The sequence below is a fragment of the Dama dama genome, chromosome 13, assembly GCF_033118175.1.
Source record: "Dama dama isolate Ldn47 chromosome 13, ASM3311817v1, whole genome shotgun sequence".
In the NCBI taxonomy this organism is placed as follows: Eukaryota; Metazoa; Chordata; class Mammalia; order Artiodactyla; family Cervidae; genus Dama; species Dama dama.
In genome coordinates this window covers 39,466,551-39,487,063 of record NC_083693.1, presented here as the reverse complement: position 1 = coordinate 39,487,063, position 20,513 = coordinate 39,466,551, and the positions used below count along the sequence as shown (strand labels likewise).

General features: G+C 37.0%; 1 protein-coding gene across 2 annotated transcripts in view; it reads right to left on the bottom strand.

Moving 5' to 3' along the window:
- The window catches only part of UBE2Q2 (ubiquitin conjugating enzyme E2 Q2), a 57,145-nt gene that overhangs the window by 12,122 nt on the left and 24,510 nt on the right, over positions 1-20,513 (bottom strand). For both annotated transcript variants that reach the window (XM_061158912.1, XM_061158911.1), the window contains 5 exons: positions 19,331-19,471; positions 16,471-16,555; positions 15,058-15,118; positions 14,213-14,303; positions 6,573-6,631 (listed from right to left, as the gene is read on the bottom strand). In XM_061158912.1, the coding sequence (XP_061014895.1) occupies positions 6,573-6,631; positions 14,213-14,303; positions 15,058-15,118; positions 16,471-16,555; positions 19,331-19,471 (437 nt within the window). The remainder of the gene's footprint in view (positions 1-6,572; positions 6,632-14,212; positions 14,304-15,057; positions 15,119-16,470; positions 16,556-19,330; positions 19,472-20,513) is intronic.

Sequence of the window (20,513 nt, the reverse complement as noted above, 5' to 3'; positions counted from 1 at the left end):
TTACTTAACTTACATCCAGAGTACATCATGCGAAATGCCGGGCTGGATGAAGCACAAGCTGAAATCAGGATTGCTGGGGGAAATATCAATAACCTCAGATATGCAGATGACACCACCCTTATGGCAGAAAGCGAAGAAGAATTAAAGAGTCTCTTGATGGAAAGAGGAGAGTGAAAAAGCTGGCTTAAAACTCAACATTCAAAAAATGAAGATCATGGCATCCGGTCTCATCACTTCATGGCAAATAAATGGGGAAACAATGGAAACAGTGACAGACTTTATTTCCTTGGGCTCCACAATCACTGCAGATGGTGACTGCAGCCATGAAATTAATAGACGTTTGCTCCTTGGAAGGAAAGTTATGACCAACCTAGAAAGCATATTAAAAAGCAGAGACATTACTTTGCCAACAAAGGTCCGTCTAGTCAAAGCTATGGTTTTTCCAGTAGTCATGTATGGATGTGAGAGTTGGACTATAAAGAGAGCTGAGTGCTGAAGAATTGATGCTTTTGAACTGTGGTGTTGGAGAAGACTCTTGAGAATCCCTTCGACTGCAAGGAGATCAAACCAGTCCATCCTAAAGGAAATCAGTCCTGAATATTGGAAGGACTAATGCTGAAGCTGAAACTCCAATACATTGGCCACCTGACACAAAGAACTGACTCATTTGAAAAGACCCTGATGCTGGGAAAGATTGAAGGCAGGAGAAGAAGGGGATGACAGAGGATGAGATGGTTGTATGGCATCACCGACTAGATGGACATGAGTTTGCGCAAGCTCTGGGAGTTGGTGATGGACAGGGAAGCCAGGTGTGGGGCAGTCCATGGGGTCAGAGAGTCAGACACGACTTAGCGATTGAACTGTACTGCTAAGTTACTGTATTTTCTTATCTTGTTCATTCGTTCACAAATATTTACTGCATATATAGTAATAGTATGTATGCATGCTAAAAACTGAAGCAGACACAAGAATATACAATGAAGAAAACTGATATGACTTGCCTTCATGATGTCTGCAATATAGTAAAGATTAGATGTTAAATGAACAATAAAGTAGGGGAGGGGTCCCAAAGTTCTTTGAGAAGGAAAACCCAGAAGGCTTATTTTAAATTTGGTGGTCAGGAATAATATACCTACGAGTGACACACAAGCTGAGACTTGCAGGAATTGAAGTGTGGGTGGAAACAAGAGGACTGAAGAGGCAAGCAAGGGCAAGATGACAGACAGTATATGGAATCTGGTAAGGACATCAACCTGCAGGAGCAGTGGGAAGACATGGGATGTGTTTAAGCAGAGGAGCAACATAATCAGAACATATGTGTGTCTGTTTGTTGGATTGTGATATAAAATACTATAAAATTTGTGCTTTTAAAGTGAAAAAAAAATTCACTCTAAAAAGCTTTATGAATGAGGGGATAAAAGCAGGAGTCTGATCTGAAATTCTCTGAAGTGATCCAAGTGAGAACTGATGGTGGTAGCAACAAAACTGGAAACTATTGGATCTGAAAACCCTTTAAAGTGGAGAAACAAAGGAAAATGAGGAAAAGATGAGATATAAACAATGACTCTAGGTCCATTAAGTGAGATAAGGAAGACTTGGGAAGGGAGACTGAAAAAAAAGATGGGTTCAAGTTTTTGTCCTGCAGGCCTGTTTAAGAGACATTCAAGGAGGTGTCAACAAAGCCGAAGAATACTTGAAACACCAAAGACACAGGGATGTCAGATACAAGTCGAGAGTCACTGGCACGCAGAAATAGTTTAAAAGCCACAGAGCTTTTTCAACAAATCACACAAGAGCAACTGGACATTAGGTAAAAATCTATGATCTAAACCTCATACCTTATACAAAAATTAATTCAAAATGATTCACAGACATATTTGTAAAATGTAAACTGTAAAACCTTGAGGAATGAAAACAGAAGAAAAATCTTTGGGATCTAGGACTAGGCAAAGAGTTGTTAGACTCGATACCAAAAGCATAATTTTACTTCAAAGCTAAAATATTTTGTTCTACAAAAGATTCTGTTAAGATAAAATTAAGCTACTAGAAGAAACTAAAAAACCACACAGCCAAAGGATTACTGTGTAGAATGCATCTTAATAACTTTCAAAATTCAACAAAAGAACAATCCAATTAGAAAACTGGCAAAAGACATGAACAAGTATCTCTTGGAAGAGCACATAAAGTTGTCAAATAGGCACATGAAAGATGTTCAACATTGAGGAATATTCATTAGGGAAATGCGAGTTAAAACCACAATGAGACATCACTGCACAGCTAACAGAATGGTTAAAATAAAAACAAATGACATCACCAAATGCTGGCAAGGATGTAGAGAAGGTGGATCACTCACACATTCTTGATAGGAATGTAAAATGGTAAAGCCATTCTGGGAAACAGTGTGGTAGTTTCTTTTAAAATTCAATATGCAATGACGTGCGTGCATGCAATGTTGCTCAGTCGTGTCCGACTCTGGGTGACCCTATGAACTGTAGCCTGCCAGGTCCCTCTGTCCATGGGATTCTATGACCTAGCAATTGCATTCCTAGACATGAATCCCAGACAAAGAACAATACATGCACATTCATTCACACAAGTACACACACACACTGTATATAAGTATTCATAGCAGCTTTATTTGTAATATTCTTAACACTGAAATAAGTCTAGAGGTCCTTTAGTGGATTACTGGTTAAACAAACTGTGGTACACGGTGCAGCCATGGAATACTACTTAGCAATAAGAAGGAACAAACTAGCCAGATACTTAGATGACTCTCCAGGGAATTATGAGTAAAAAAACAAAAAACCAGCTAATCCCCAAAGGTTACAATACAAAACTTAAGATTTCATTTATGTCACTTTTTTTATAATCACAAAATATTAGGAATGCAGGATAGATGAGTGGTTACCAGGAGTTAAGGGATGAGGGGCATGAGAGGAAAATGGGTATAGTTTCAAGGGGCAACAAAAAGGATCTGTGTGGTGTTGGAACTGTACAGTACCCTGACTGCCATGTTGCATACACAAATCTACTCAATATAAAATTCAATACACACATATGCATGCACGCACACTAAGTCGCTTCAGTCCTGTCCAACTCTTTGCGACCCCATGAACTGTAGCCTATCAGGCTCCTCTGTCCATGGGAATTCTCCAGGCAAGACTACTGGAGTGGGTTGCCATGCCCTCCTCCAGGGGATAGTCCCAACCCAGGGACTGAACCCACATCTCCCCCATTGCAGGCAGATCTATAGCATTAAGCCACTAGGGAAGCCCTACACACGTATGTGCTGTGCTGGGCTTAAGTCAGTCAGTCATGTCCGACTCTTTACGACACCATAGACTGTAGCCACCAAGCTCATCTGTCCATGGGCACTGTCCAGGCAGGAATCCTAGAGTGGGTTGCCAGTGCCCTCCTCCAGGGAATCTTCCCAACGCAGGGATCAAGCCCAGGTCTCTCACATTGCAGGCAGATTCTTTACCTTCTGAGCCACTGGAGATATACATGAGTTATACATAAAACTGGGAGAATCTGCATAAGCACTATATATTGTATCCCTGTCTCTATATCACTGTTTCATACTATACAGCTTTGCAAAAATTGTACCACTAAGGAAACTAGGCAAAGGGTACAACGTGTCTCTAATATTTCCTAGTACTGTGTGCAACTGTACAATTAACTCAATGAAAAAAAAATTTTTGTAAAAAGGCAAAGGAATGAAGGGAAAAGAAAAGAGAAAGGACCTAGTACCAAATTCTAAAGAACTCCAACAGGTAGAAGTTAAGTGAACAAGGAGCTCCCAGCAAAAAGAGACTGAGAAGAGGCACTCAGAAGCCGAGGGAAAAATGTTTCGGTGTTGCTGAGAAATCTAATAATCAGATATGACAGAACTTGAAAAGGTACTTCCGGATCTACCAAAGTCCCTACTGGAAATATCAGTCTGGGAGGAACAGTAACATCTAATGCCAAACTACATGGGGCTGAAAAGTGAACAGGAAGGAAATGAAGAGAGTTGGTTACATACACACTGCTTGTGGGAATGTAACTTGTGCAGTCACTTGGGAAAAGTGTGGCACTTCATAAAAAGTTAAAAAGAGTTATTACCAAAGGACCTAGTGACTCCTCGCATAGGTATATATGATACAGAAATGAAGATGTGCACACAGAAGAAACCTGTCTTTGAAAGTTCACAGCATTATTCATAACAGCCAAAAGGTAGAAACAAATGTCCATGGATAAATAAAATGGAATGAGCTACTGATATATGCTGCAACATGGATGAACCTTGAAAAATTTTAAGTGACAGAAGCCAGTCACAAAAGCCCATAATTTGTTTGCTTCCTTAAATGAAAATGTCCAGAATACGCATATCCATAGAGATAAAAAATTAGTAGTTGCTGGTGGGTGGAGGGATAGGAGAGAGGAATGAGAAGTGATTGCTAATGGGTACAGAGTTTCTTCTGGAAGGTGATGAAAGCATTTTGAAATTAATGGTAATGGTTACACAAATGAGTATACTATACCACTGAACTGTACACCTTAAAAGGGTAAGTTTTATCATATGTGAATTGTATCACAATAAAGCTGTTATGTTTAAAAATTTTTTGACAAGAAACAAATAAGTAGCTAGGAGACATAAAATATTTGGAACAAGAACTGTTTAATAATCTGTCCAGAGTCACAGTGTTTAATTAAGCATTAGCCTGAGTCAGAGATCGCAAGCTGTTCTATCAGGCTTCACACTTTCTTCCCATGTCAGTCAATAATTCTTACTTTTTACTTAATAGTTGACTACGAAGATCAAGTCATATTGATTTTGCCTCAAATTAGCCTTCATCCTTCATTCATCTTTCCATTCCCATCACTAATGTAACAACTCAGGCTGTTATCACTTCACCCTAAGACAGTGGCATCAGCTCTTAACTAGCCTTGCAGTCTTCCAGACTTTGTGAATATAATTCGTCCTGTAGTTTTTTCTACTGTCACCAGATTTAGCTTTCTAAGACATTCTTTTTACTGTTATTTCCCTATTTCTGAACCAGTTAAAGAAAAATAAATTAAATATCCATGGGTAATAGTTTGCTCACCAATCCATGCTCCTATATAATTACAAGCTATTGTCAACACAATTTCCTATAATTCTTCTATAGGAACTCTACCCCTCATGTGTTATAGCTCAAACTGTTCTGGTAAACTGAACACACCATGCTCTTTCCTAAATGTGTGATTGTATTTACTTTTCACCTATGTAGACAATTTTCCTTCAACCTCCATAAGTTGACCAAACCCCACCCAATACTTCAAGACCTAGCTGAGATCCCACCTACTTGTCCAAGTCTTCCCAGATCACTATTGCCAGAAGCATTCTCCTTTTCCTTTAAGATCAGAGAACTTAAGTCCATACTTAACACCTGACAAATCAATTGAATACTCAGTATTTCTAATCTTTTATTATTGTTGCCTTTTGGTATAATGGAAGAAATATTTTATTAGAAGATATAAGGTTTATTTGGGTAAGTCACAAACTGACTTATTCTAGTTATTTATTTGAATAATGGGAAAATAACCCCATTTGGTAAAAGTAATCAATGAAGAGAAACTATATAGCAGATTTTAAAACTGAAAATGGCATTAGTTATAATTTAATTATTTCCACAAGGTGGTAAACTACTAAGACCATAAACTCTAGGAAATTTTTTCCACAACAGAATGTGAAAAAAATCTATGCTAGTGAAGTTTACATCAGATTTCAAAATAATTTGATAAACATATTTTTTATACATTTATCCTGAATTTGCAAAAAGTTTCCAAATATTTTCCTTAATCATTTATAGCCACCCATATTGTTTTAATCTAAATGAGACTATTACTATATCAAGCATAGAAATGATCAAAGGATTGGATATTTTTAGATTTTAATTACCATAATATGATTGTTTCACAGAGTGGACTTGATCAGCTGAGCATATCACAATTCTCAAACTAGTTTAACTCCTCTTACTTTAAAGGTCTATAGAACCTTCCACAACTAACCTAGGTACAAATTCTGATCTTTTGCCCATCGTTCACATGACTTCTAATCACAAAAAAATTACAAGTTTCAATAAAAAATGTCAGGCAATTATGATTTGATTCTACCAAACTGAGACAACCCCTTTAGAAAATCAATGACCAGCTCCACAGGCCCGTGAGATTTCCTATGATTATTCCTCACATCATGGGCATGTGGGAATCACTCTCTAATCCTAACTTTCTCTAAACCCTCAATCACAACTTACATTTGAAAAACATTTGATTTTTTAAGGTGAAGTATATATACATAGGGGTCATTTAAAAACCCCTATAAACATAATGGTTTATACCAATGATGCTTAAATTATGGTTCCCAGCCTAGAACATCAGCTTCACCTGAGACTATCTTAGATATGGAAATTCTCAGGCCCCATAACAAGTCCTACTGAATCAGAAACTTTGAGGTAAAGTTCAGCATTCTAGGCCTCCTGGCATTTGACTAGCCCTCCAAATGATTCTCATGTATACTATCAAAGAAAATAATCACTTAAACTTACCCTCCTGAGAGAACAGGTAATACCACTCGAACAAATGGAGGATCGAACGGAAAGTTATCCTAAAAAACAAATAAGCAAGTTTAACTTTAAGAATATTCTTAAAAAAAAAAAAAATTCTTAATACTGTATTATTTAGAAGATTGTAAAATAATTTATAAAGAATGCATACATTTATTATCTAATGATGAATGAGGATCATAAATGTAAAAATAGTCCCCCAAAATAAAATGAAATGAAAACTAAAGCAAATAAAAATGAACATCAGGCCCAAACAGAACAGTATATTTGCAAAATTATGAAATACAGAAAGAGGTTCCCACTTCCAAGAGAACTATATAAAGGAACCATTCCAATAATGTGGACTAGGTAATTTGAATCAATCCTCTGGCTATGAACTAGAAAAGGTAGACAAATGTATAACTACAGAGCTAAGATCCGGAAAAGGGAACCTCAGAGTGCAGCCTGTTTTTCTCCTCTTTGGATTTTCTTTCAGTTGGAGGAGAGGAAGATAAGAGGTTAAGAAGCTGAGAAGAAAAAGACTCCTTACAAGTCGCTATAACACACGTTAGCTTGGGACCCTGAAGGACAAGTCACAAACTACACAGGCAGAGAACAAAACCCACCTGCCATTTTGGATTCAGGGATCCTGGGTTACAATGCCCAAGTACCTGATAGGCAGATGTACATCTTCTGTGTAGAGGACTAGCATCCAAGGCTTCAAATTAGCTCTCTAATCATTCATATATAACATCTATCACCAAAAATAACCAGTCATATGAGACTTAAAGACAGCATTATCAGAAAATGACAGACAAAACTACAAGGAGTCAAGATAAGCGTTATCAGACACAGATTTTAAAATAACTAAGCTGAATATTCAATATCACAGTAATCCAAGTCTATGCCCCGACCAGTAATGCCGAAGAAGCTAAAGTTGAACAGTTACACGAAGACCTAGAAGACCTTTTAGAACTAACACTTAAAAAGGATGTCCTTTTCATTATAGGGGACTGGAATAAATAGGAAGTCAAGAAACACCTGGAGTAACAGGCAAATTTGGCCTTGCAGTACAGAATGAAGCAGGGCAAAGACTAATAGAGTTTTGCCAAGAGAACGCACTGATCACAGAAAACACCCTCTTCCAACAACACAAGAGAAAACCCTACACATGGCCATCACCAGATGGTCAACACCGAAATCAGATGGATTATATTCTTTGCAGCCAAAGATAGAGAAGCTCTATACAGTCAGCAAAAAGTGGCTCAGATCATGAAGTCCTTATTGCCAAATTCAGACTTAAATTGAAGAAAGTAGGGAAAACTACTAGACCATTCATTCAGGTATGACCTAAATCACATCGCTTAGGATTACACAGTGCATTTAAGATTTAAGAGACTAGATCTGATGGACAGTGTCTGATAAACTATGGATGGAGGTTTGTTACACTGTACAGGAGGCAGGGATCAAGACCATCCCCAAGTGAAGAAATGCAAAAAAAGCAAAATGGCTCTCTGAGGAGGCCTTACAAATAGCTGAGAAAAGAAGAGATGCCAAAAACAAAGGAGAAAAGGAAAGATATACCCATTTGATTGCAGAGTTCCAAAGAATAGCAAGGAGAGATTAGAAAGCCTTCCTTAGTGATCAGTGCAAAGAAATAGAGGAAAACAATAGAATGGGAAAGACTAGAGATCTCTTCAAGAAAATTAGAGATACAAAGGGGACATTTCACATAAAGATGGGCACAATAAAGGACAGAAAAGGTATAGACCTAACAGAAGCAAAAGATATTAAGAATAGGTGGCAAGAATACACAGAAGAACTGTACAAAAAAGATCTTCACGACCCAGATGATAACGATGGTCTGATCACTCACCTAGAGCCAGACACCCCGGAACGTGAAGTCAAGTGGGCCTTAGGAAGCATCACTATGAACAAAGCTAGTGGAGGTTTTGGAATTCCAGTTGAGCTATTTCAAACCCTAAAAGATGATGCTGTGGAAGTGCTGCACTCAATATGCCAGCAAATTTGGAAAACTCAGCAGTGGCCACAGGACTGGAAAGGTCAGTTTTCATTCCAATCCCAAAGAAAGGCAATGCCAAAGAATGTTCAAACTACCACACAACTATACTCATCTCACACGCTAGTAAAGTAATGCTCAAAATTCTCCAAGCCAGGCTTTAACAATACGTAAACTGTGAACCTCCAGATGTTCCAGCTGAATTTAGAAAAGGCAGAGGAACCAGAGATCAAATTGCCAACATCCACTGGATCATTGAAAAAGCAAGAGAGTTCCAGAAAAAAAACATCTATTTCTGCTTTATTGACTATGCCAAAGCCTTTGACTCTGTGGATCACAACAAACTGTAGAAAATTCTGAAAGAGGCAGACCACCTGACCTGCCTCTTGAGAAATCTGTATGCAGGTCAGGAAGCAACAGTCAGAACTAGGCATGGAACAACAGACTGGTTCCAAATAAGAAAAGGAGTACGTCAAGGCTGTATGTTGTCACCCTGCTTATTTAACTTATACGCAGAGTACTTATATCATGAGAAACGCTGGGCTGGATGAAGCACAAGCTGGAATCAAGACTGCCGGGAGAAATATCAATAACCTCAGATATGCAGATGGCACTCCCCTTATGGAAGAAAGTGAAGAAGAACTAAAGAGCTTCTTGACGAAAGTGAAAGAGGAGAGTGAAAAAGTTGGATTAAAGCTCAAATTCAGAAAACTAAGACCATGGCATTCGGTCCCATCACTTCATGGCAAATAGATGGGGAAACAGTGGAAATGGTGACAAACTTTATTTTTTCAGGCTCCAAAATCACTGCAGATGGTGACTGTAGCCATGAAGTTAAAACACGCTTACTCCTTGCAAGAAAAGTTATGCCCAACCTAGACAGCATATTAAAAAGCAGAGACATTACTTTGCCAACAAAGGTCCGTCTAGTCAAAGCTATGGTTTTTCCAGTAGTCATGTATGGATGTGAGAGATGGACTATAAAGGAAGCTGAGCGCTGAAGAATTGATGCTTTTGAACTGTGGTGTTGGAGAAGACTCTTGAGAGTCCCTTGGACAGCAAGGAGATCCAACCAGTCCATCCTAAAGGAGATCAGTCCTGAGTTTTCATTGGAGGGACTGATGTTGAAGCTGAAACTCCAATACTTTGCCCACCTGATGCAAAGAGCTGACTCATTGGAAAAGACCCTGATGCTGGGAGGGATTGGGGGCAGAAGGAGAAGGGGACCACAGAGGATGAGATGGCTGGATGGCATCACCAACTCGAAGGACTTGAGTTTGAGTAAACTCCGAGGGTTGGTGATAGACAGGGAGGCCTGGCGTGCTGTGATTCATGGGGTCACAAAGAGTCGTACACAACTGAGCAACTGAACTGAACTGATTTCTAACAATACAAAAACACAGTGTTTAACTCCCTACCTCTACCCATCCTCAAGCAAGACTCTGAGGAACATATAAACTATGAAAATTAAATCCTAATAGGAGAGGGAGATAAAAAACATACTTCTGATGGCTAAAACAGGTAATCTTAGCTATCTATTGTAAGGCAGAAAAAGAAGAAATCTATCCACACAAGAAACCAACTTAACAACAGTTATTATAATCTACTTTCGAATAAGTAGCTCACCTTTTATCTACAATTTAATAAAGAAAGGCATAGATGCAAAGTTTGGTAAAGCACAACTTGATTTAATTTCCTGTATTTTAGATCGTTGAATGTGTGATTCCATATGAGTGACTACAAACCTCTCTGAATTGATCATGTGACAGTGAGGCCTCCCTTCACTTTAAGTAATGCCTCAGATTAACTACTTTATCAAAACCTAGGGAGTCTATTCCATAAACTCTATACCTTGGAACTCAGTAACCAAAATTTTACAGAAATAAGGTGTCAGGGTGGGGGAGGGTAGGTACAGGCACTGGAGGCAAGAGAAGAAGGTTTCTGTTAAAACAGATACATGAGAGGGAATTCCCAGGCAGTCCAGCCGTTAGGACTCCACACTTTCACTGCCAGGTTCAATCCCTGGCAGGGGGACTAAAATCCGGCAAGCCATGCCGTGTATCTAAAACAAAAACAAAAATATAGATATGCGAGTTACTGTGGTATATTGACTCAGAAACTAAGAATATCAGAGTTTACAGCAATCTCACACAGATATCTGATTTCCAAATAAACTATCTAGGCCTTCCAAGCTATTCTTAACGATGAGGAACATTCTATTTTTGAATGACTACATCATCGGATGGCTCTAAATAACTACAAATCACTTCCTTATATTGAGTTGAAAACTGTCTCTTTACAGTCTGACTTACTAATTTAATTGGCATGCCTTGTGTTCATCAAAAACAAAATCAAACTAATACTTCTACATACCCAGTCCTTCAAATAGCTGATGACAAGCTATCACAAACCCCGCTGTTCTCCTCTCCAAATCTACAATTTCACCGTCTTAGGACATGGTATGGAATCTCTAATCCTTGCTACTACTCTCTAGATGAACCCAGATTTGTCTAAACAAACTCTTTTTAAAGTACTACCTCAGAATTCAACTCCATAATTCACACGTGGCCTGAAAAGCCAGATCACCACTTCCTAACCAAGTTGCGGACAAATCTAATACAGCCCAACCTCCTGCCCCTTTCCCCTTCCCAACCTGGTGTCACACTGTATCTCAAGTGTCATTTTCTTATTCTTCAGGACCCTCAAGGTGCACCGTGGACATTCAAGGCCTCAAATACTATTCATGCTCTGAATATTCTGTGAATCCTCTTCTTTCTGAGTCATATCTGCTATCCCCCAGAATCTATGAATTGAGTTACTTATAACTTGGCAACTGAGTTTAAGGTCCTCTTCACAAGGTCAGTTAGCTCAAGGCAATCTTAACCTTCCCAGGCCTCTTAAATACTTCAACCCTAGCAAAGGCCCTTCTTTCTGGTATCAGAAACCATGGTCCAGAAACACAAATCCAACAGAATCTCAGCCATTTATTTACCTCCCAGATTGTCCTTTCTGAAGTTCTATCTAGAGCAAGAAAATATAGTGAAAACACTATCACAGTCATAAGTCTCAAACAGTTTCCTGGTCAAGATTCATATTCCTTTAAAAATATGTCTGAAAGGAGAATGTGGGAGGGGAGAGGCCCGCACTGGGTTTCAAAGATACTGATACAGTTTTATTTCTTAAGATTGGTGTTGGGCATATGATTTAATTATTTAGCTTTCAAGTTAAAAATAATTTACATAGGGGAACTCCCTGGCAGTCCAGTGGTTGGGACTTCATGCTTTCACTGTCAATGGCCGGGGTTTGATTCCTGGTCAGGGAAGTAGGATCCCACAAGCCACACAGTGTGACCAAAAATAAATAAAATAAAAATTTGCATTTTAAAAAAAGATACATTCCTAGGTTCTTTGCACCACATGAATCAGTAAATATATGCCAGATTCACTCTTTAGGAAGGTAACCCAGCTAATAGTCTCAATTTCTACAATAACAAAGCTGCGGGAAAATAGTGACATATGACATTTGGGTTATTTGAAGAAAGCTCAATCATAAATGAGGAAATAAGCCCAAACAAGAATATACACAAACACTAAGTAAGCAGCTTTCAGAAAATTACTCCTTTTTGTAAGTGTAAAAATATCCTTTAATGTCTTTTCTTCCTTCAAAACATCTCATATTCATCTAATGGTAGTGAAAGTCACTCAGTCGTGTCCAACTCTTTGCAACCCTGTGGACTATACAGTCCATGGAATTCTCCGGGCCAGAATAGGGGAGTGGGTACCCTTTCCCTCCTCCAGGAGATCTTCCCAACCCAGGGATCAAACCCAGGTGTCCCACATTGCAGGCGGATTCTTTACCAGCAGAGCCACCAGGGAAGCCCATTTTCATCTACTTTCACCTATTCCTACCACTGCCAACCTTCATTACTCTTTTGCCCAGATTAAAATCAATACCCCCAGCTTGTCTCCCAGAAGTGTACTCTATCTTATCCAAACCCTACTCTGATGCTGATGGCATACTAATTTTTTTCAAAAATAAAATAAAAAGCCTAATAGATCAATCATACCCCTGCCTAAAAACCCCTGCTAGCTTTTTACTACATAAAGGTAAGCTCCCAGACTCTCCATCATGATCTCCAAAGTCCTACAGTTTTCCTCAAAGATTTCTCTCCAGAAAGACAACAGGTCCTTAAAGAACAGGGTTTACATTTTAGTAACATCCAGTCTCACGTCCTCAAGCCTTCTATAGCAGGGGTCCCCAGCCTCCAAGATCTAATGCCTGATGATCTGAGATGGAGCTGATGTAATAATAATAGAATAACACAATAAATGTAAAGCACTTAAATCATCCCCAAACCACTTCCCGACCCAGTCTGTGGTAAAACTGTCTTCCATGAACCTATCCCTGGTGCCGAAAAGTTGAGGACTGCTGTTCATTCTATCACACTAAAATGCACTGAAGTCTAACTGAAATAGAAAAAAAAAATGTTTATCTGCAAGACAGCTGTTACACAATTTCTCAATTTCAGAGAACAAATCAAAAACAAGCTCCAAATAATTAAAACATAATCCCTTAGAAACGCTTTGCAGTGTTTTTAAACAAAAGCTTAAAACCACTACACTTATCCAGATTCCATAATAAATCAATACATTTTATCTAGATTCCATTGCCATTCTTCAACTTTTATTTTTCAGCAACTTGAAAAAAAAAAGTTGTTAAATACAACACATAAATTTAGAAAAGTATATAGGTATATTGTTACACATTAGCATGAAACTGTATCCACACAACCACCACCCTGGTCAAGAAACAGACTACAGCCAGTATCCAAGAAGCCCCTAGATGTCCCTTTCAGCTCACAACTCCCTCCCTCTTACCTAGACGTACTTGCTATTTTAACTGTATGGTACTCGCATCTTCATTTCCAAGTATGAATCCATTAATGTTTCTCAGCCTTCTTTTCATTTTTGTCCCACTAACAAGCCTTTTTTAGAGTATTTTTTTTCCTAATTCTTCCCTGTCCTGCTCCCTCACCATATTTTAACACCTCAGACATACTGTGTATCTATACACATACTATGGCCCCTTGAACAGCTACAGACCATCTTAACATCTAAGCCTTTTTCACTCCAAGGACCAATTTTCACTGCATGGGGTGTGGGGTGGGGAGCAGGGAAAGAGAGGGAGACCTGCCTTCAACGAGAATGCACGCCCTGAACAATTTAGTTTTACCTATTTTTGAGCTCTATATAAACGAAACTGTACAAAACATGTTTCTGGATCTGCTTTCTGCTCAACACTGTGTTTAAGATTCATCTATCTTGTTATACATAGCTCTATTCCATCTTATGAATACCACAGTTCTCAATTTTACTGGGAGACACTTAGGTTATTTTTATTTGAGCCTATTATAAACAATGCTGCTTTGAACATTCTTGTGTTGGTCTCCTGGCACATCTAAGTACTCATTTCTTACAGGCTGTATATCTAGAAGGAAAATTCCTGGACCATAGGATACAAGTACCTTCTACTTTACCAAGTTATACCAAATGGTTTTCCAAAGCAATTGTACAAATATATGTTGCATTAGAAGCATATGTGGTCCCCTTACAATTTTTCTTACCTTAAAAGAGAAGTTAAGCAAAATATATTCTATGCCTTCTTTTTCTTTTAAAATCTGAAGATCACTGTGCAAAGGACTATCAGGATCTACCCTAAAGAATTACAAAACAAAAAAAGAGTTCAAACAAAAAGGTCAGATGTTTTTTTCCTCCCTTAACTTCAAAAATGAACCATTTCGAAAGCTAAAAACAGAGCCCCTAGGGTAAGTTCCAAACAGAGAAAGTCTAAAGTTGTCCTATGGTCCCTAGAAAAACAAATTACTATAGTCTCCAATTCCTTGAGATTAAATGTCCGAAGAAGAGATCACAGTATTCTATATCTATTCTCTCAAGTGGCATGCAAAGTTAGCAGTTGTCCTAAAGGGAACGGTCATATATACATAGTCTTCTCAAGAACTCAAAAATTTAATCTGCTTCTCTCAAACTATATTATTAGACAAAGGGTTCAACGAGAGAAATTTACCAAGGACAAGTGAAATCACTAACAAAACCTAAATTTGTCTACAACTGTTTATATAAAGATCTCCTCAAATTTCTTTCTTCGAGTAAGCACTGGATTCTAACTCATCAAGTTATTTACACACTTTTGTTTGGATAGTTCCTAATTGTCTAACTCCATGAAACACTTTCTCCCACAGCTGGCCCTTCTTTTTCTCCTCTTGCTTTCTCACTTTACTTATTAAGCCCAAGAAACAGCTCATTTTAACAACCTAAGAACTTCTATACAAACAGAATCTAAAGTGCTAAGTAAAAGCCATAGTAAATAGGTACCAAATTAAGCAGGGAGGAAATCTCATTGGGATCGTCTACCATTAAAAAGAGTGGGTTAGTGTAAAAAAGCACTTACTTCTGGAGTTTAACATGCCAGTCATATAAGCTGTCATTTATGAGTTCCACTGAATAAATCCCTGTAATGATATAGGGCATGTTAGTTACTCTTCACTTATCTTATAACTATTGCTCTGCTGTAAATGTACACACTATATACCCAACAAAAGCAAGAAATTTTGCTATTGAAACGTAACAACTAAGTTATAATAATTCATGTGCAGGAGCAGAGTATCTTATGCCCTAAATAGATAGATAACTAAAGTCATCCTGAAGAGGATTGTGGGGTTGAGAAACTGTTTACCATTCACTGCAAAAGGAAAAAAAAAAGATTATGCAAAATCACATGTACTTAAGACTTTTCTCCTATGCATATACAAACATTTCTATTAAAATGGAATCCCTCTACACATAGTTTTATAATCTTTCAGGGGGCATTTTTCCAGCTTAGTATATAGAAATTTATTGTCAATTTTTAAAACAATTCTATAGTAATTTACTTTATGGATAAGCCATGATTTAATTAAGCTCACCATATATCTGGTTATTAATTTAATTTTTTGTTACTACAAAATAATGCCGTAACAAACAAGTGATGATTTAACATTTGGGTATAAATAATATTCAATTATTTAACTTTATTAGGTTTCTACACACAAACTTTCAGACTTCTTATAAGAAGAACTGTTAGGACACCAAAACTTGTAATAATCTCAGAAACAAGTTTGACTTATCTTTGTTCCATAAAGGGGAGAGGGCTGATTGTTTTTAAGTAAGCTCTCATGATTTAGATTTGATAACTCTGAAAACTTCTGAATGAATTGTAATGCTACTTTTTTCAAAGAAAGTAAAGTTTGACTCTTTACCTTATTCAATACTGTTAGACTCTCTGCAATAACATGAAGGAATTTTACATCAGTCATGGAGGTTCCACAATATTTAAGTCTTATTGGATAAGAAAGAACACTTAAGTCAAACCACAATTTAAAAAAAAAAAACAAAACCTATTTTAACTCTCTGTAACAGTTGATTATGAGTTTGTCGTTTCAAAAAAAGGAATAAAAACATAAATTAACTTGACAATAGTTCTTTGTATAATAAAACATATTCATCTTATTTACTTTCTAAAGCAGATATTTCTTGTAACTTTCCCAGAAGATAAAAATCCTATGAATTAATCCCTATCATCGAGAAGACGAAAAAATGTGCCCATAAAAACAATTTCTAAAACTCCAAACAATAAGTGAACTCATCCTATTTTATCCCCCACATCTTTTGGTTACTTAATTAAATTTGCATTTGCATTTCACATTCCTAAAATAAAGTTAAAAAACATTTCTGTTTCTGTCCAGTTATACTATGAGAAATGAAGTTATATTATATTTGAAAATTTTAGGCATAAGGACAACAGCAGAGATCCAGAGGTCCTTACCTGTTTTATAACTCTGTGATCTGTATATGTCCCTGAGCTCTTTCATAAGTCTATCTGAAGCTTGTACAGACCCAGACACTGCACCCTGAAACATAAAACTCGCTGTTTACCAGGATTTATTGATTCAAATAACTAAAGATTTAAGGTATCTGAACCTGAAATAAATGTTCATAATGAGACTGTAAAAATGGATCACCACTTAACATTTAAGAAGTCAAAAAAATTAAATCAATGATCATAAAGTTGCAACAGGAATACAAATTTGGAACAGGTCTGATTCATTTACTATTTGTCATCTGAAAAAAAACTTATGTCCAGATCACCATGACCACTTCAATAGCCTAGAACTAATAAGAGTCTATTTCAAATTCATCAATTTTTTAAAATTTATTTTCTTTTTTGTGGTTTTACTTGGGGTGGGAAGTTTCATGTTCATAGCAAAATTAAGAGGACAGTACAGAGATTTCCTATATAACTGCCCCTCACAATCAATAATCTCCCTCATTATCAGCATCCTTCAGGGGCATATTTCTTACAACTTATAAACCTATTTGGACACATCATTACACCATCTTATGGCTCACTTTCGGTGCTGTATACTCTATGGGTCTGGACAAACATATAATGACATGCATCCACCCGTTACAGTAACATACAAAGTATTTTCATTGCCCAAAAAGTCCTCGGCACTTCACCTATTAATCCCACCCCACCCCCCAATCCCTGGCAACCACGGATCTTTTTACTGTCTCCATAGTTTTGCCTTTTCCAGAATGCCATATAATTGAAACACAGTCTGCAATCTTTTCAGATCGGCTTCTTTCACCTGTAACATGGTTTTAAGGTTCCTCCAGGCCTATGTCCTGTCTTGCCAACTCATTACTTTTTTTCTATCAGGGATTAATATTCCATTGCCTGGATGTACTACAGTTTATTTGCTTTCCTACCGAAGACTACCTTGGTTGCTTCCAAGTTTTAGCAATTATGAACAAAGCTGCTATAAACATCCATGTGCAGGTTTTTGTGTGGACATAACTTTTCAGTTCATTTGGGCAAATACCAAGGAGCTCAACTGCTGGATTGTATGGTACAATATGTTTAGTTTTTAAAGAATCTGCCAGACACTATTTTCCTATTAGCAATCAGAAAAGTTTCCTGTTGCTCCATATCCTCACCAGCCATTTGGTGTTGTCAGTGCTCCAAATTTTGGCTGTTTTAATAGATGTGTAGTGGCTCCATGCATTTTTGAAAATGCCACAAGACCCTCAACATGATACATTAACTAAAGCAGTTTCCTTATAATCAATAATATTATACTAATAATCTACAGTTTACATATTAAGAAATAGAGAAACATGTCCACATACATACAACTGGTTTCAGTACTTTTCAGTGTTCCAACTTCTCTGAAGATTAAAAGGCACCAGTATCTTATCCTAAGACTGAATATGAATAGAACTATTTATCATCAGATAAAAACATTTAGAATGTCTTCTGAATTAAAAAAAAAAAAACCTGACCTTGTAAAATTTTAAATGCCGCACCTTAAAAGTTGTATTACACTTTAAGGTGAGGTAGAAAATCTGGCTACGTTACTTGAAGAGTTAAAATCCCAGCTTCACATCTGTAGAGTAGGGAGAATATTTCACATAGTAGTTATGAAAATTAAATGCAAAGGTATATAAATAGTTTAAAGGACTTAGTATGTGTCATGTGATAGTGTTCAATAATTTGTAGTTGTTTGACTATAACACACAAACTGGATGCAATCACAAGATATAGAAAGCAAGAGTAAATATCTTTAACTTGAATACCACAAGCTTTCCTTTTTTAATAATCAAGGTAAAGACTTGGCTAAATTTCTTTGCTCTCTAAAGAAAGATTTGCCAGTTACATTAGTACAGTAAGAAAGACTGAAGACATGAGAGTAATCTTCCTGTTTACAACACTTTTCATCTCCTTGCATAACAATTCACTCCCTGTGTTTGAGAATCTGTGCTCAGGACAAAAGAACTGGTTCTCAGATTTCATGGGGTTGATAAACAGCTTTAACAGAAAGGCAGTAGGTAAACAGTAAGTGTTGAGATGGAGAGCTGGACTTTCATTTGATATTTCTCTACACTGAACATTTTATATATATCATTATCATTTATTATTTACAGAAATCATCTAAACGGTACACAATGTCCACATTATAGAGTTGGGAAACTGAAGCCACACAGCTGTTTGTTACCACGCTGCTTCATATAAGATGTTAAGTCAAAAGAAAAAGTTACTTTTGGTTCTGTCAGGGCAGGACAAACCAGATGCCAGCTTCATGAAGAAGAGAGAATTTGAATTATACTTTGTAGGAGAGACTGAATTTAAATTTACAGATCCCATAAGAAAAGGATAAAGAGAGAAAACGGGATAAACAGGTTGGATAGTAACTGATTTCAGATGAACAGAGTAGAAAGGAGTTATCATTAGATGAGAAATGTTAGGGGGAAAAAGAAAACTAGGGCAATAAAGCTTATGACTGAATCTACTACCAAGGCAGGGATGGAGGGACCTGGCTGAGGTTAGTATCTTATTGAATTGCCCTGTATTTATATTATTCCTGTACAGTTGACTCTTGAACAAGACAAGTTGGAACTGCATGGATCCACTTATATGCAGATTTTTTCAATAAATACATACTACACTATCTGCAGTTAGTTGAATCCTTGGATGTGGAACTGCGGATTAGAAGGCTGGCAGTAGTTACATGTGGATTTTTGACTGTGCAAGGTCAGCATCCCTAACCTGAGCACTGTACAAGGGTCAACTGTAATTATTTAACCACAAAAGTCCAGGTTCTAGATATTTATATAATACTTACATTTAGATGGTCTTGCCTTTGAGTCTTCCTAATTTTCTCTAATATTGCCAAATTTTCTTTTTCAATTCCTTCATCCTCTGACTTTTTCCCACTTATAGGCTCTTCTTCCTTCATCTCATAATGATCCAAGTCTTCTATATCCTACAAAAAGATAAATTTAGCTACTCAAGCTTATGCCAAAAGTTAAATTATTCTTGACCTAGAACAGAGAAGAGAGAAACATGTGTATCCGTTGAGGAGGGGAGAAGAGCTTTCACCACTCAATTTAAAAGGTTCTCTCCTTTTACATCCTGTATTTTAAAGCTAGAAACTGAGTAAAGCACATCTAATAATTTTACAAAGCCACAACCACCTTAAATGGCTTTCATCTCCTATTAAGAGGAATTTTTGAAATAGTACAGCATGAGGTACCAAGAACTTTAACTTGATTTCTAAAAATCTATTAGATTTAGTTTAGTACCTAGTCTAAAATGTGAACACAGATACAGGCATAAATCTGTTTGCCCATTTCAACTTTATAACCACAAAAACAAAATTTTCATGTGCAAAATATCAGAAGTTAATTCAATGGAATACCAGAAGACCGTTAAAATGTCAATACAGTATAATGGTTTCTTCTATATCAATAATGAAATAAAAGACACAGAATACAAAATTGAATACACAGAATGTTAATTATGTCAAAATAAGCACAGAAAAGAAAGAAAAGGACATATACTGAAATATTATTATCAGCGCTTTTTCTTCTTTTCCAAGTTTTCTGTAGTGAGCACATATTGATTTTTTTATAATTAGGAAAAAAGTTAAAGAAAAAGAATTCAAACACCATCTCTAGGCCAACATCATTAATCTCCACATCATTCTTCTCCCTCCTTTCCCTTATCATCTGCTCTTACACGTTTAAAAATTCTGCATATGTTTGTATAAATCTATTATTTTACTTCCAACTTCAGCCATCAAAATCTCTAAAGAAGTAGTCTATACTTTATCTCCATTTTATCAAGCAGATTAATTCATGATTTCTAGACCAGGTTGATTTAGACCACTTCCATCCAGACTCAAAAATCTTTTTCTTGGACTGCCATCTCTTCAACTCCTATTCCTTTCTTATTTAGACCCTGTCTATGACTTCACACTTCATACAGCTAATTTCCCCTGGATTGCACATTTCAGCTATGATTTA